The sequence below is a fragment of the Tauraco erythrolophus genome, chromosome 17, assembly GCF_009769465.1.
Source record: "Tauraco erythrolophus isolate bTauEry1 chromosome 17, bTauEry1.pri, whole genome shotgun sequence".
In the NCBI taxonomy this organism is placed as follows: domain Eukaryota; kingdom Metazoa; phylum Chordata; class Aves; order Musophagiformes; family Musophagidae; genus Tauraco; species Tauraco erythrolophus.
Genome location: NC_141481.1, coordinates 4,689,445 through 4,707,836, shown reverse-complemented (window position 1 = coordinate 4,707,836; position 18,392 = coordinate 4,689,445). Strand labels below are relative to the sequence as shown.

General features: G+C 35.8%; 1 protein-coding gene across 1 annotated transcript in view; it reads left to right on the top strand.

Annotated features, from left to right (window-relative positions):
* The window catches only part of SNX29 (sorting nexin 29), a 120,892-nt gene extending 108,482 nt beyond the window's left edge, over positions 1-12,410 (top strand). Inside the window, exon 21 of the mRNA XM_086622257.1 lies at positions 9,219-12,410. Coding sequence (XP_086478383.1) covers positions 9,219-9,348 — 130 coding nt within the window. The 3' untranslated portion in view covers positions 9,349-12,410. The remainder of the gene's footprint in view (positions 1-9,218) is intronic.
* The last annotated feature ends 5,982 nt before the right edge of the window (positions 12,411-18,392 follow it).

The window sequence follows — 18,392 nt, the reverse complement described above, 5'->3', positions numbered from 1 at the left end:
AACAGTTCTGAACATCTGGCTGCTTTAAAAAATCTTTCAGTAGAAGACTCCTACATATTGAGATAAATCTCAAAGCACTAGCTATTGAGAATAGCTAGGTGTGACCAAAGGGAAATAAAATGGGCCTGGTTTGCATTCTCAGGCAGACTGAATATTTTATCATATTTTTACTGTTAGTGCTACCGCTGAGTCAAATGCATCTAAAGCCTGAAGACTCCAACAAAATCCGGGGCAGCTGTATGTATAGGATTGAAAATGCTTCATGTTGAAGTGTAAAGCTGTGGTTACTGCAGTCGAGTTGATGTCTATCACCTGTTCACCTATGTAGGGCATGAATAGTCTTCACATCGCACCAGCGTAGTCCTTTGCTTTTCAGGCCTGTGCAGGAGGAACTGTAAGCAAGGAGGAACTGTAGGCACATGCTGTATTATGGTGTCTTCTAAGACTTGTCTCCTGCCACTTGCAAAGCAGAATTGACCCTAACAAAGATAAAATTCCGCGTAATCTTACTGCCTTCTGGTACTGTATACATTCATATGTAATATTGACCTCTACATATAGATGCTTCATTGATCTGTTTCTAAACCAGAGAAAGCAATACATCAGCAGCTTTTTCAGTTACCATTTAGTTCAAAATTTATTCAGAGCCATAATATGTCCTATATCAAGATTGGCTAGTCTTCCTCACACCAAAATCTTTGTGTGGCTGAAGGCAACAGAACTTAAATCAACAAGGAGAGGAGGAACTCCCTGGGAAGTTCATAGGTAAAAGATGAAGATGCCTTTCTTGTGATCCCATAACTTCCTTATGGGGTAAAACTCAGCTGGGCTACAGAAGCAGATACTTTGGGTAGCAGCAACTATTTACAGGCTTCTCTATGTAGCCGAGAACTGAGAACATTCAGCAGCTCCCAGGTTGCTACTGCCCAGTTGCCAGACATGCAACTCCAGTGCTGGAATTGCATTTAAATGGCTGCCGGCAATATGACAGTCACAGCTGATCACTGTTGTCCTAAAAAATTGGTTTTTCTCTACTATTCTGGCAAGGAGCAAGCTTATTGCAAATTTTATTTATTTTTATTTTGAATTCATTGGCAAAGTTGCATCTGCATTAGAGAGGGACCAAGATGATGCACTTTTTAAAGATTCTGAATCAGATGATACCTGGAGAACTGATCCCAAATTTCAGGAACTTATGTCCAGCAATGTGCTATGCATTTAATTCCCACTGGATATGGTAGCAAATTTTGCTTCCTGTTAACCTAATTTGGAGTTGTAATTAAAAAAAGGATGAGGCTATATTTATCATTGCCATTTTCATTCTTCCAGAGAAAATAATTGAAATGTGACTAAACAGAAAATGTGATTTTGGTTGCCAATTACTGTGGTCTTCTTTTTGCTGGCCAGCCTGATGCCTTTTTAGTTTCTGTCATCCATCAAGAATGTTGCATCCCAAGCGGGCTCCCTTAGTAATTTACCAGGCAATGTCATACCTTCTTTGATTAGCTTCCCTTGCTATGTTATATTAAATGTAAACATTACTCCTTGTCTTCATTGCCAAGATCAAAGTCAGCATTTCCCTTGTTATTCTGTTGACAGTACTCAATTCTGTACTTTATTTACGTATTTTCCCATCTTGATTACTTTTGTTTATTTAGAGAGTACAGGTTTAATTCCACTATGCCAAGACTCAGCTCTCTCTCTGTGATTGTGTTTCCAGGTGCAGGTGCACTGTTTTCCATGTGCTGTCCAACTCTGTGTGAATGTTTTTTTTTTAGCTTAGGGAAACTAAAAATAATAGGCTAAAATTAAGAACAATCTAAAAGCTCCCAAAAGTTGAGCTTAAGACCTATATTTTTGAGTTTTTAGGTCATGGATCACTCTTGGTATCAGGCTTGTAGTCGGAGTGCAGTAAGGTGCCCTTAGTATTTAAAAAATAAAAACCCCAGAAAGAGAGATAAAGAACTGTTCTTCACTTTTATTATTGCTAACATATTTTCCAGGAGACAGTTATGATTCTATAGGATTCTAGGATCAGTTTCAAAGTTTGTTCGTCTTTCACATTCATAGCTCTTATTGTTAACATGACATCCATTCAAATCTGGATCTGTCCCTGAGAACGGTCCTGTCAGCTCTCTTCTGCCTTGTTGCGTATGTTAATACCAGGCTGTAATCTTCATGAAAAATGAAGATACTTGAGAGAAGCAGCTGATACCTCTTAACTTGATGGAGCAATTAAAACTCAAGCACTTGCTTGGAAGATCAAAACAACATGTTTTGATCACAACTTTTCTTTATCATCCATTTGCTTTTATAGTGATTTTAAAAGAAAAGTTTTGTTCTTAAAAATAATATAATAATGGTAATTGCTTTTGCAGGTTGTTTTTTGTGATGGGCAGTTTACTTGCAAAACTCAAAGCAAAGACAGCTAAATTGCATTATTCCCATGGAGACTATGTAAACTGTGTTGAAAAGTGTAAATGATAGTGCTTGTGGGCCCAATATTTTTGCCTGGCTGAATTTGGAGCAAAGAACAGTCGAGGAGCACGGAAGGGACAGAGTCTCTCCACAGGGAAACAGCAGCCAACTGGTTACACCAGAGCCGCTGCCCTCAGCTCGGAACTAAAGCACCAACAGCTGTTTGCTCCAAGCAAATGGAAACACAGGTGGCAGATTTCCAGAACAGGAGACTGGTAACTGTGCTGCATTACCCATGAAGCTCAGTTACGCAGCGTTGAAGGTTAAAAGTCAGACGTGGTGAAGTAAGGCAGGAATACGCACCATGTCTTTAATTGAAATTAGTCTAAATACATCAGTGAGTTCAGTATCAGGTAAATGATATGGATGAACAGGTAGGAAGAAATGTTTTAAGCTTTCAGATTTTTCTTCTCTGTGATATTGGCAAAATTAGGCAGATTAGAGAAGATGGTAAATATTTCTTTTTTTTTTTTTTCCCCACCAATTGGCATGAAAGGTGGTCAACTTCTTGCATTTTTTGTTCTGTATAAACTAGAGGTGGGTAGCTCACTAATGTTAATATATAACTCCTTTTATTGGCTTCTCATACGCTGGTGTCTGAGAACACACTTTCCGTAAATTCTTTCTGTTGTTACTTCCAATGCCAATTGTATTGATTATGGGCTGTTTAAAAGCTAATTTGGTAATTAAGGTTGTCACCATTCCGTGTCGTTTCTGCATGCAAACAACTGGTGAATATGGAGGAGGAAGTTTTTGCTAGTCACTGTAACACACTGCTGTCTCAGCACTTTGAAATTGGTACTTACCAAACACGAGTTTTTATTCCATTTCTTTCAACATATATGATGCATTATGAATCCTAATGCATGTCTTCTGGTTTTAGTTACCTTAACATTGTCAATAAAAATGTATCTTAGATCTGTCTTTGCTTTCCTAAAGATGATAATTACAGTACTATCAGGACAAAATAAATCGGGTATTCAGCGAACACTGTTCTTCTGAAAGCAAATCCTACATTTTGTTATTATATAAACAACCTTGGAACATGTTCTGCTTCCGAGCTATGTGTTCATTAAATTACATATCACTGAGAAGTGGTAGATTCTACTGCTTACACAAATTCAGCTAACCCCAACAGAGTAAAATGTTGGTGATTTCTAGATAGAAATGGATGGAATAGCCAGACTTACTGCCTTTCAACTAATAATTGATTACGCAAAACAATTATATCAATTATAAATAAATAGTGTATTATGTGGCACTTTTTTCTTACATGTGCGTTCAGTGGTTTCTGGCTTTCGAGTTAGTTGTGAAGGGATCATTTGCGTGAGTACATGGCATTTATGCATTATGTTATTCTAGCTGGGGCACCACAAATATTGGAAAGTAACTGTTCCCATGTGCAGATGTCATTATGCATTAGAAAGCCAAGGAACGAGGTTGTAGATACAAATATTGCTCAGACGTAAACTAACGAAAGGTCACTTTTACAGGGTTTTGAGCATTTTCTGAATGAAAGAGAGAGTATTTCATCCAAAATTAATCATAGGTATTACTCATTTTATAGGATATAACTAATGGCTACTAAACATTTACTGTACAGTACCCATCTTGTTGGGCCAACTTCAAAGTAAAGTTAGCAGAAGAAAAAAATATCTGATCATCAGGTACAGTGTCATGGTTACAGAAAAATTCAAGTATCAATGCAGATGACGTTTATGAAGAAAATCTTCATGCTGGTATGGAAACTGTTTTGTAGCATGAGAACATTCAAGTTAGGTTCATTCAAATTATAATGAATGGAAGCATGATTATGTGTTTGTAATTATTTCACAGCAAGAAGAAATTGAATACGTCATGAATACTGTGTTCTGCTGTAGAAGTATGGATGTGGAAGTACAAGGAGCTGTATATTAATCGAACAGTTGGATAGAATATTAGAATTAATGCTTTTCATTTCTTGATCCGTTCAGATCTGATCTTGATAGGAAATGATTATTCAGTTTTTAACCTGACAACTTTACTCTATTAATGTCTTCAGGATTTTCAGTGTCTAAGTGTACTACAGAGGGATTATCTTACCCATATCTTTCTATCTTTTCCGTTCATAGCTGACCATTTAAACATCTCAACTCAGTCATTTGTTTTAATAGATGGAGATCACTGTTTCTTGTTAATAATTGTATTTCATTTCTACAAAAATGGGAGTGATGGCTGGAATGTGGCTCCAATTATTTTTACAATTCAGCAACTGGAAACAAGGATTTTACCCAGATCACTGCAAAGCAGGAGTTACAAGAGTATATAAAATGATTTGATGAAGTCAGTGTCTTAGTTAATAAAGCCACTAAACAGGTGTTCTAGCTGATTTTAATTGGTAGAAGAAGGTGCTGAGATATGTTATATTGGCAAGTCAGAATTAGTTCTCATTTGTCTAATAAAGATCTCTTGATATGGTATAGGCATTGTTTAATACTACCTTTTTGAGGAGGCTGCCTGCTTGAATCCAGTTTACTATATTAAATACTGGGGTTATAACCAGAAATTACATTATTATCAAGACAAAAAAAATATTAATAACATAAGAAACTGGCGAAAAAGAGCCACCAAATTTATCTGGCAGCTAATGCCTTTCTTCATGAAATATGTTTAGGAACAACTCAAGCAAAACTAGAATCATTAATGTCTCCAGAGATGTATTTACATATGTGTGAGAGACAGAGAGAGGGAGGTATGAAATACCTGATCCTGAGCTTTGCTGCACTCCCGAGATGTGCTTGTTGCTTCTGTTCTCCGATCTCTAGCTCTACCAAAGTATTTCCAATTGCAGACATGTTATACCATTTTTATAAGAAACTTCTCTCTCTAATTTTATCCTGAAGAGTAGACAATGAGATGGGAGATAAATTTCTTCATGTAAATGTTCACAACATCAGCTAAGAGAATACTGCAGCTGCATACGCTAAGTATGTGAAGAAAAACACACAGAATGCAGTATACGTTTTGATACATGGAGAGCAACAAATGAAAGGTACGAATAAACTGGAGGCTGATTAAAAAGACCAGTTATTTTAAGCTATTTTCTATAGATGCACCTCAGGCAGAACTTGACACCAAGACAAAATCAATGAAACTGAATTGGCATCCAAACAAATGCCGGGCAGATCAATCAGGAATGCTTAAAAGCTAAACAATGACCTGATGAGAAGAAGGAATTGATTGCTTCAGCATGTTGCTTTTTACTTCAGGATAGGACAAGGTGAGAGTGTAGACAAGAACTTGAGCCCTTAATGCTTGGACGTTCCACTGCTGAAGAGGGTAATGCCTGGCAAGATCTGGCTGCCTGCCAGACTCAGCCTCGAAAATTAAACCCTGTTAAGACTTCATTGGCTAAGAAGGTAATAGAATGAAAAGATGGATGTTATATTAAAACTGAACAGATGTAACTGAAACAGATGTAGACTTAAAGAGTCTACACTAAAGAACTACCACGGGGTAGCTGTTCTGGAAGAGTTATTCTAGAATAGCTACTCCTTGGTTTAGATTTACGTATTTTAAATTTGTATTTTAATCTGAGTAAAACTATCAACTATAAGTGAGTCCTAACTCAAGCCCAAAAAATTAGCCTAGAGACTGTGTTTGCTGAACGAGAGAAACGGGAGGATTTGCAAACATGTGCATGTAGGTATGCTTATTCCTTCCTCCTCCATCGGAAACGCAGATTGGCAAAAATGGATTCAGAGCAAGTGTCTCAATTTCATCTTCATGTGTGTTTGCCAGAAATACGGAGAGAATCATTTTAAGATGGACTCTGCCCAAGAGTTCCTGGAATATCTGACCTATTGAACTGTCAATAAGTTTAAAAAGGTGTCTCATTTAGTGTCAGAGACTGTAAGTATCATTTGACCTCAAGGCCAGAACTAAAGTATTAAATCTGGTAATGGGAGACAGAAGAGGTAGGAGATTAATCTTTTTGTCCTAATTGATTACCATGTATTTTGAGGGTGGTTGGTCATTTTTTCCCCAAATGTAATAGTTAAACTTTCTGGGTGTTACTTGAAAGTCAGCATTTTAATTGTAAAAAGCTACAGCAAGTTTTCTCATCAGGTTTTGGAGGAGGGAAGATGGAAAGGAGCTTAAGAGATATACTTTTAAATGTATGACTTTTTTTAATATTCTAAACATTTTTCCTCATACAACATCTGTTTCCATTGAAGTTGATTAATTTGATTTCAGCTTGTTTCCTTTTTCATGCTGGATGTATGAAGATCTAATTCCTCAGATATAAATGGGTTTCTGTAAACCTACATAGCATAATGATTTGTCTTAGAATTTGGATTGTCATTATAAAAATTAGCTAAGACATTTAAGACAAATTACCTCTAATTTGGTTATTAGATATATCTTGTTCTGGAGTAGCATCATTGAAATTAACAGAATTACTTGCAATTTTTGTCCTTCATTCACAGACATTGGTGTTCTTGTAATTATCCTGAGATGATCTTACCTCAGCCATGCCTGTCAGGGCAGACTGATATTAATTTAGATCTCTTCATTTTAGGGGAATTCATTTTGCACCTTTTGCACTTTTTTCTTTGAATGGCATTTTTCCTCCAGAAGGGAGAAGTCACGTCCCATTGGGCTGATACTAATGTCATTTTGTGGACATGCCAGCAGGAGGAGCTTGTGTATTAAAATGTACTTTCAATAAAGCAATCACCAAATTATAGTAATTGCACATTACACTGTGTTTTCTTCTGCAATGAAACTACCGTGTATCCGTAAAGTAGCTGGCTGGCTGGCTGCCTGATAAAGCTAAAGTACTATCAGCAGTGGCCATCATGCCAGTAAATTAACCAGTTTTAGAGTGAGAAAAGCGCAACGAGGTGAACATTTAATTTTGTTCCATTGTATATTTGATATTTAGATGCTTTCATGTTTACATGTTCTGAAAAATCCATGTTTTAACACAAAATCACAACCCTCTGAAGCCAATATCCCATGCTCTACTTTATAAGCATTAGAATACCAACACTGCATAGCTGCAATTTTATAAATAGTATAAAAATAATGAGTAATAATATCCATGTTACTAAAAGAAATCCATGCTAATGAGCACAGCTGAAATTGGATTCACATGATCAGAATTCTCTACAGCAACTTAGATAGCATTGCTGAGTTTCAAAATAAGAAATCATAGGACCAGGGTTGGAAGTCAAATTGTCCTTGGCTACCAAGAATTAATAACATATGCTAAATTAATTTTTAGTTTTTGTTTTAGTGACAAGAAAAATAAGGAATGAAAGATATAACTTGTTAATCGTGTTATTAAAGGAGAATGTATACCACAGGTATTTCATGTAATTTTTTCATGTGAAGGACTTTCTAGTTACCGAGGCAGCCTGAAGACTGTAAGAGTGCAGTGAATCTTAAATTAGAAAAATCCTTTATTATTGTAACCCAGGTTATTTTACACTGTTCTGCTCAGAATTTAGACAAGTAAAATACACTGCCATTGAAAACCATAATTTTATTTTCTGACAATATTTAGCATCTGAATTGGGCACTTTTTTCCTAGACTGTTTTTTTTATTATTATTTTAGTGAGTAACAGCCAATGTGTGCATTGCAGTTATACAGCTAATGGCTACCAGTGATACAGCTGCCTTACCTTGCAGAAGTGCTCTGCTTCCTGCAAGTGAATTTTCCACTGGGTCCCAGGACTTGTTAAAGGCTTCTGCTTTGCGAAGATCTCTCCCATGTGGGTGCTCAAAATGCTCGAGTGGAGCCTGAGTGTGCCTATGGCTTTTGCAGGGCTGTCTGACCTGTGAGGAAGGTCACTCTGCAGGAAAAAGGGAAATACATAGAGCAAATTCAGTGATGGTTTAAAAATATCTATTTGTTTAATCTTACAAGAACTGCAGATGAGCAATTCCTCCCTCGTGGACTTGTTGATGCACTCTGAAGATAGGTACTATAAATAAAGGTGGTTTTCTTAACTACTAAAAATAAGCTTGGATTTGTACACAGTGTAATTTTATTGTCTAGCTGAGTTGCAAAATGCAAAATTTGGTTTTATTTATTGATCTGTATGTAAGCAGTGTAATTAAAAACCACGTGGAGTCTTCTAAAAGAATGGCAAAAGTACAACGCTATCCCTTTATACTGTAGTTTTCCGAGGAGTCTATAGCTTCTGAATATCACCTAGGTAAGCTGGAATTTTCTGTTACTGCTTGTTGTTGAACTTAATGTACTTCTCAGAGTCTTTTCCAAAAGGCTCATTCATGTAAGTCTGTTGTGGGTCAGAAGAGACTGGAGAATTCCCAACAGGGATGTATTACTAATGTACTTCATCATGATACATCCATCCATAATTAGAGGATTGTTAAGTAGAGAATCATCCAAGCTCTTGTCTATTTTGTTTGTACTTTTATCACTTCAAAATGCTTTTCCCACCATTTCTGAACTGCAACTCATAGAGATATGCTTTTATCCTGTAATTTGCAATCTTCCATAAAGTATTGAAAGTCCTACTAGTTCTCTTTTTTGAAAGAGCCCATTTTGTAATTCACACTCGAGATAGAAAGAATGCAGTTCTGTGTAGCTGAAGATGTGTGCTGTACTTTGCAGTCATGTGCCAGGCTCTCATAACATCTGCTTTTTTCATGCTTGGAGTAACTACAGAATAATTTACATATAACATAACCTAGCTACTTCTGTCTTTATTTCTTGTCTTCCTAGTGACATTCCACCTTCTGGAGAACCAGTAAACAAAAGCAATCGCTCGAGAGTGACTACACGCTTCCCCAAACTATCTCGCAGCCATCAGAGAGAGCCGAGGAGCCTGGAACCTCAGAGTGGTGATCTTTGACCCTTTTTCCTAATTGTGAATACTGACACCACCTACTTCCAGTTGTTCTGTGATTCCTTCCTAGTCTGTATTTATAATTTAAGCTCCTGAAGAGACTACAGCTGCATCAACTTAAATCCTGAAAAGAGACATTCATTACAAAGGGTCATATCCTGATTAATTACTTTGGAAGGCAGTAATCACTTTCTCAAAAGAATATGAGGGCTCTTCATGGGAGCTCAGCGAGCTGATAGGCATTTTCTTTGTTTTGTAAAGCACATTGCACATATTCTCCTTTGTTCTGATGAAGTTCTTCTGTTACTATGAATTCCTTGTTGTCTCCCCTTCTACATGTACATTTTTCTGTTCCAGAGACATGGCTATCATGTCAAGACATTTTTTTTCCTTAAAAGAACAGTTATGATTATCACTACTTAATATGTCAGAAGGGTGTGCTTGAAAGAACCTCACTAATTTATTATCTTTTGTAAATAGAAAGACTGGTGTTTTTTTATTGTAAACCTCAGACACACACAAAGGTTTTTAAAAAACTTGATAAAGTAGGTGACAATTGAAAAGTATTACAGGTGGAAAAATAGCTTTTGTACATTTCTAGTTAGATATTCTCAATAGCTTTCATTTGTGGGAAGTTATTCTTTAAAATCAGAGAACGTAATAATTTTTTAGTGAAATTTCAGTCTTGCTGTAAAGCTGGGTAAAATATTATTGATTTCTACAAACCACTACAAGGCTACACAAAATTGGCATAGTACAAAATAGTGTTTTCAAGTCTCGGGTTATATTTTGGTATTAATTCATTGCTGATGTTACAGAACAGTCCATTATTAACAGGGCAGTGTGGAATTCTTACTCTGATTTTGTAAAACTCTTCACATGGTGATAGTTAAAAATTGCCTGTAATGAAAGTGCCTGTTACCCATCACCTCTTATTGAAAAGTAATTTGTAACGGTACTACTGTAAGTAAAAACATTGACGAGAATTATTACAAGTGATGGAAGTCCTGACATGGATTAACTGGAATCCAGTTCAGTATCCATTAGCTGCACTGCCGTAGGCAGTTAATTGTATGTTAGCTATCTTCTTCTCTTCATTACATTTAAGCAGTGTACATTCAAATTTTCTATCAGTCGTATTTTGGTTTTTGTGTGAGAACATATTTCTTCACAGAAGTTTTCTTAGGTAATGTTACTTAAATTGATGTATCTTGTCATTTTATTATCCATTCATTATATGAAATTCTCACATCAGTAGATATTGTAATCTAATCTTAAACCCTGCAGAAGAAACAGGCTGATGATTTATAACAGGTTTTTTACCTCAGTGCTTTACTAAAGTTCCAGCAAACTGGAGCTTCTCTTCTCCAAACCTGTGACCATTGTGTCGTCGTTTAGTCAGGTAAGTGGTCCAGTCATTTTCAGTGGCCCTTGTTGAGTGGGTTCTTGGCACACAGTGAGTAGCACCAGTGGGAGGGAATTCACTCTTCAGGTCAGAAGTTTCAGTAGATGAAATACCACAAAGTAAAATCATGTCACAGAAGTGAAACAATGTTTTTCAGTCAGTAAGAGACCTCATTTACAAAATAAATAGATGGATAAACAGAAAATCCAAAAGGCCGGGCTGGGAGCTAGCTGATTTGATTTTATTAAAAGATGAGTTACTGTTGGTGTTTTGTGTAAGCTACAGCAGGATATTTATTTAAGAAGAAAGGAAAGTGAGTAGCTTGTCAGTTAATGCTTCTCCAAACTCTTCAGTTTGATACACTGCTGATAGTTTAGTTGGTCTTTCTTGGAAAGAAAAGGAGCAATAATGATGGTCCCACTTTGAAACAATTCTAAATTCATTTTTCAGAAAGTGGAGAGTTGGTTAGTAGCAATATCACACACATCTATTAACATCAAATTGCAAGTAAATCTGAAAGAAGAAACTGTGGAAACCTTTGTGATGTATCTGTCACATGAAGCTGTATTCATTTTGAGGAAATAAATTACAAATTAAAGTACTCCTTATTCGGAAAGTTGCAAATGGTAAGAAATCTCATGTAGTGCAGACTAAATTTAGATTTTTTTTTACTTGTTTAGAAGGATTTTTTTTGTATCTACATTTGTCTCTTAAGAAATTATTTCATTCCTGATTATCTTGCTTCTTGTAATTTTTAATGTGTGTATGTAGATGACATGAAAATACCAAATGTGTTCACTGTGTACAAATCATTCTTCGTTAACTTGAGCTGAATGGTATATCAGCTCCTAAGACTACAGCCTGCAGACAATGTTCACTTTGATACCATAATGGGTGCGTTACTAATCCACTTAAAAGCTCATCTGTGGTTTCTCTTAAATCTCAGAAAATAATCAAATTAAAGCCTTTCTTCATGAGATAGCTTTCCCGCTTTATGCACCTGGTTATTTTGATGATCAGTGAGGTACGTGCATGACTGCAAGTAGATAACTAGTGATATGAATGCTCTAATTTTTAGCACCTCAAGATGTTCAAAAAATGCCCTGTCTTTGAGAGAATTGTACATATCTGTCACAAATCTCACTTTTTTTTTATTTACGAGACTCAACAAAGACTGTTGAAGAAGGTTGACCAGCTATATATAACTATCCCAAATCATTATATTATTCTTATAAAATACCTGTAAGCGAAACAATGATTCTGTCAGTCGAATGACTTTATCAGTTTATTCTGTGTCACCTAATTCCGTGCGTGTAGTTACAATTTTGGTACAAATCTAGTTTCCTTTGGTACTGCCTGATAGCTCTTAAACCCTTGTATGTGGTCAGTGGCGGGTGCACGATGAGTTGATGGGTTCAGCCAGTCGTTGGCTCCTTTGAACAGCACTGTAATCACAGAATAGAGGACATGGTTTAGTGGGGACTTGGTGGTGTTAGGTTGATGGTTGGACTCGATGATATTCAAGGTCTTTTCCAACCTAAACAATTCGGTGACTCTCTGATGCTGTGACTCAGGACAGGCTGGTCCCTGGAGTTGTTCCTACAAGCCTCACGCTACGGCCTGATACGAGGAAGTGTAGAGGAATTGGTAATGGAATTTCCATTTCATTCCTGTTTTATCTTTAAATGTAGTAGGTCTCTAGGGCTGCTCATCTGGAACCTTTAGTGACTATTCAAAATAAGTTGTAAAAATAAGTGGCGCTACTTTTATTTTAATGCTGTTGTCCAATTACATGCAAAATGAGCAATTTCCTAAGAAACAGGGCAGGCAAGACTCTTCCATCTTTTGCAGATATGATTGTCTATCAGTATTCATTACATATTGACTATGTTTTTTCAGAATCTCCTTTATTTGGAGATTCTGTCATTCATTATAAAGGATGTATTGCATCGACTTGGCTTTTGCATTAAATCAAGTTTCTCAATAATAATAATAAATTTCCAAGGTTTATATGAGGCAGGATATTGACATAGTTACAAAGGCGCAAACCGATACGTCCATTAAGTCACATAATCTTAGGAAAATTAATCATTTCAGAGCCAGTCTCTTTTATGGAATGTATTGTTGATGTGATAGTTGTAATCAAATTAAATTATCTTACAGAATCTACTGCAAGTCATAAACCATTATCATTGGATTAATACAAGTATTTATAGAAAGAGCATAATAGCATTGAAGATCACTGGCTCAAAATTGTGACCTATTGCTAAGGTGCGTTTTTCTGTTACAAAGTAATGTTTTATTGTATAGAACAATATCTGCATGGTAGCTGTCAAATTAATTAATAAGAACCTACTAACAAATGGAGTTGACTGACTCAGAGCAGCAAGCTAATAATAAATGAGACTCAGTGAACCCCAAGTGAAGTAACGATACTGTCTGTCAGGACATATTAATGATTTAAGAATATGATATTTTGTTAACAAATCAGTTATTAGTACTTTCAGATATGGATGTCATGCTTTTTGCTTCAAAGCTCGCAGAGATCTCAGTTCTGCTGTAAGTTTCATGCCATTTCAAAACCCCCACATCCCACCTCAAAACATTTTTCATGTAACATCTTTTAATTCTGAGGACAGATAATAAATACCCGTGGATAGAAATACAGTTACCTCCTGGAAATTACTATGAGAAACCTGTGAAACAGCTGTTTAAAGGAAAGAAAGAAAGGTTCTTTCACCAAATTCTTCTCCTGTATGCCCTTGCAAATCTTGATAACTGCACTCTGCTCTTCTAGCTGGAACTCTCGTATATATGAAAATAAACATGTTTAACATGAGAACACCATTTTCTCCTTGGAAACAATAATAATACCTCTGTATTGGAGCTTGAGTCACTTCTGAAAAAGTGGTTAAACAGCTCCACAAATTAAAGAATTTCTCTCCTTCAATTTCTGTAGGTTAGGATATTTCAGTCAGCACCCTGCATCACATGGAATATTAATTTGATTATTATTTAGTCATTTCAGTAATTTCTTAGCATTATGTATTGAAAGAATCACTTTAATATATGAAATTATATATATGAAATATAGAATATGTTTAAAAATCACTTAACCTGCTTTCTATTTCACATATGGAATAGAAGATAAAACAGTTATTCTACACAGTGGTCTGACACTGTATGTTTCATTTCTTTCTTATTCTGCACTAACTGTGCTTTTATGGTCCAGTTATAGATAATTTAGATTATTTATAAAATTTCTTTTAAAAAAATAATCAGAGCATACTTCTAATTAAATAATAATGGCTTAGTTTTTAGTTAATAATGGCGTGAATTTATACTAGAAAACAGCACTGAAATGTTTAGAGAGCAATGAATTTTCCAGATCTACAAATTGATGCAAATATTTGGACTTAAAGAAAAAATAAATTTGTTGCGTCAAAACCAATGTATTGCACTTCCATGTAGGGGGAATCAGTTTCTTTAACAAGATTTCAGAAATTATGTCCATGCCATGACGGAAGTTAAACTGTGGTAGTTGGTCTTTTGAGTGGAGTATTAGTCATTTAAGACACTAAAAATTATAGACGTGTAAATGTGTGGTAGAAAATCTAATTCTTAAAGGCTGCACTTGCTTTCATACTTCACACTGAGATAAATAACTCAGTATCTTGTATGTGGGACCAAACGAGAAGAAGCTGGATTTCCCTTCTGATTGTGGAGGGCTGGGGGTGGGGGAAGGATTTTTTGTTGTTGTTCCTGTTAAACTGTAGGAAAGGTAGTATTAATTCTGAAGCATATGTATGTACAGTATTCACATAAGTATTAATAAACTGTAATATTATTTTAACTTGTTATGCTAATGTTTACATTATAGATTTTTTTAAGCAAATGTGTATATATGTAATTTTCTAAATACTTTCTTATATTTTTTTTTTTAAACATCCTGTGGTAATTTTGTTGTAACCTGGTTGAAATATGCTACTTTACCAAGAAGAAAATAAAAAATAACATCTTTTCTGGTTTGAAATAGAGCATGCTTACACCTTATTTGTTCTTTTCAGCTGTTTTGTAATTGCTTCTGTGATTTATGTTCATTTTTTTCAATGTGTTTCTAGAATGATGTAGGTATCAGACTTTAATTTGTTAAAGTCTTATTATTTCATCATATGAGAAGTAGTATTTATTGAAAGAAATCTTGAACATTTCAGTTTATAATCATGTATTAGATAAAACACTCAAACAAGAAGGAAAAGAATGCCATGCAATTTTTGTCTTGCATGTTGCCATTACAAAAAATCTGCACTGGAGTCACATGGGATCTACTGGGAATTAAGTAGCATACATATAATTTCAGTGTAACTGGTGTTTCAGTGTAGATCAGGAGACTGAGATCTGTACTGTTTTCATGTCTATGATGCTGATTGACTCTGGAAATTTCACTCTCCCTCAGATTTTATTGCCTTTTTTAGAAAGCAAGAGTTCTAAAGCTGGTTTAAAGTCTGTCTGAAGGTCTGTGACATGCGTACGAGCTGATAACCCCCTGAAGAAGAGTGGTGACTTTTATGACCACTGTGTTCACTAGGAAAAAGTTACGAGGATAACTTTTCCCTTACTTTCTGTTCATTGCTGGAGCAGAGCAGGGGGTGCCTCTTCTCTGTTGCTTCTGCCCATGTACAGTGAGCTACACTCCATGCTGCAAGCCAGAATCTTACAGGAAAAGACCCTAAAAAAATCCCTTGAACGGTAAGTGAGGTTTTGTGCAAGGATTGATTTAACATCCTTATATTATTTTGTGGTGTTCGGCTTTCTTACATTTGGAGTCCACATATGTATGTTTCATTTCCTTTTATTGAGATATGACACATTTGGATATTCAGTCTGACACTTTCATATCCAGTTCATAACTGGATGCTGCTAGATTTGGATACTTCACTGGAAAGGAAAGTTTTAAAATGGAAGCATGGCATGTATTTAATCAATTTCCACCAAACAGACAAAACTAATTTAAAAAATATTGTGTTAATAGATTCCTTGTACTCACAGAATTGTCTGCTGATTAATTAAATAAAAAATTTTCAAGCCACTACCATTATACAGAGATCTAATTAGTTGACCTGCTCATGTTAAAAAAAATTTGTACAGAAAGACACTTATTGTAAAATCCATAGTGATGTTTAGGTATGCACATCTTTTAAAACCTGTGGTAGGCCAGGTATCTTTACAGGGGTTAGACGACAGAACTTTTCTTTTAGTTTGTCTTGGCAATCCATAGGATTTTGTTGTTTCTAAGCAAATGTGGATGAGACTTTTTGAACAATTCCAATACTGATACTAGCTACTAATAGTTACAGAATGTAAGCTTTTCATATCATTATTTAAGATCATAAGCAAAATTATGCTTACAAAGTTTTAATTAATAGTTTCAAGCCATAGGTTTTTTTTACATTTCTGTCTGCTTGAGGTACTAGACTCCAAATAGCCCCAGGTTATTGATGGGGCTTGCCTTCAGACTGTATGAAGTCAAAGATCTCACTGTACCAGACGTACAGACAGAACAAGTTACCTGTTCTGAATGGGTGTTTCGTGGCCACTTGAAGTGGGCCACTTCCCGCTGCTGTGGGAAGAGTAAAGTCTGATCATGAGGGGGAAGACAACTGGATTCAAAAACCTAGTCCAGAGAAGGCTGGAAAGAAAACAATTTACGCAGTAATAACGTTTATGTGCATGTGGCAAAAGCAGCGGCTGGCTGAATTGAAACCATATTCCACTGCCTCATCCAGATGCAGAGGTGCTGCTCCTTAATTACCACTTTCAAAATCCCAGGAAGAACAAAATCATTTAAAGGGACTACTGTTTTTTCTGTGAATCCAGGCAAAGAGTCAGGTTGCATCTGGGGAGTTGTAGTGGCCTGGCATTTCTACGTGTGCCTACAGAGTTTTTCTCTTTTCAGGAAAAGACCTGCGCAGGATTTACTGCTTTCTTCCCCGACACGCCCCCCCCCCCCCCAAAATTTTAAGGAAATAAGGAGAAAGCTAAGATTTTTGCTACTGTGCTTCAGTCTTTCTGAATAAGCTTTTAAGTATTGTGAAGTGAATTTACTGCATTCCCCAAATTAAAATAACAGATAACCGATATTTTGGTATATTGTAAGTCATGCTTGATTTTGTTGTAGAAAATCATCATGCAAACTATGGCGTGTATGTGTTTGTCATGCTTATTTTCTGAATTTCTCTTGCCTTTTTTTTTGATCTGCATTGTAACAGTAGGCTTTTATTATTTGTTGATTTGTTGTTTCTAAGCACCATGATGATAACCTTCTTTTACTTCCAATTCAACAATATCCATGCCATTTTCAACTCTGAATTTTCCAATATTTTAAAGTTGGTCAGCAAGTGCATGTACCTCATCCGATACACTCTATATGTCATTGCTAAATAAGTGTCTTTATTTTTGAAGTGATCTTATATCCCTACTCATATGCAGCTTACAATTGTTTCGTGCATTCAGGCCATTCATTAATTGCACCATGAGGTGCTCATTCTGTAGAGCTTTCCTCTGAGCAAACGGTTGTGCTGTGCCCTGGCTGTGTGCACGCAGTGCCCCTGAAAGAATAGGGTGAGCTCCTGCACTTCTTAAAGCGTTTTGTTCCAAATGCCAGGCATGTGGCAGTTTGTGCGTGCTCATTGTATGTGAAGCTTTATATACTCCTTTTTGTGCACTTGGACTTCTGCTCTTTACGTCCTCTTGTAAATTGTGATTATTTTTGGAGTCTCTGCTACCCTCCCCCAGTTTTCTAAGATTCGTATGTCTGGCAAATTCATCTTACATAGTGCTTTAGCTCTGCCTTTAACTAGTTCATTCTCCGATTAAGAATATTTTTTTATTCCTGGTGCTACATGTTGTTCAGAAACAGCTGAGGCACATCTAGAGTTTGTTTCACTCATTGTCTGAGTTCTAAGTCATCAACTTTGCATGCTATAAGCCTCTTTATAATGATTCTAGCATGATATAAGCCTCTTTATAATGATATAACTAGCATTTGCCAGAGCTGTCAAATAGCAAGCCTTTCTTTGGGAATTACTGTTATTGTAAAATAAATTTCACATTCATATTATATAGCTTATACTCTGTGAAAAATATTTACAGGTTAAGAGTTATAGCAACAAAAGAGTGAATCAGGTTAATACTAATTTTTAAATACCTAATTTTAATATTTTTTTTTCTTTTTCATTACTTGGTTCCCTGTTTTTTTCAAGTGCTGTGAATACATGAATTCAGCTGTTTGCAGCTGTTTCAAGTTCAGTGAGTACATCTCAATTTCTAGTAGGAAACTACACTATGATTATTAACATTCCCAAATTTACATGTGGTAAGAAAATTAATTTTTAGCAGTGGAGTGCCTTCCAAAGTGGGAATGTAGGCTTCTAGAGAAGTAGGAAATGAAATATCATTTAATATAGTTAAATAACCTTCCAGTTACAAGTCAAAGCAGGTAACACCTCAGACATTTGTCATCAGAAATATGCGTCATGTCTCCATTCATGTAAACAAGCAAATATACATCTTAACTGTAAGGCTAAATAAAAAAATCAGTATGTCCTTTATACCGTGCAGTTTAAGCTGCTGAACAGTTTGAAGG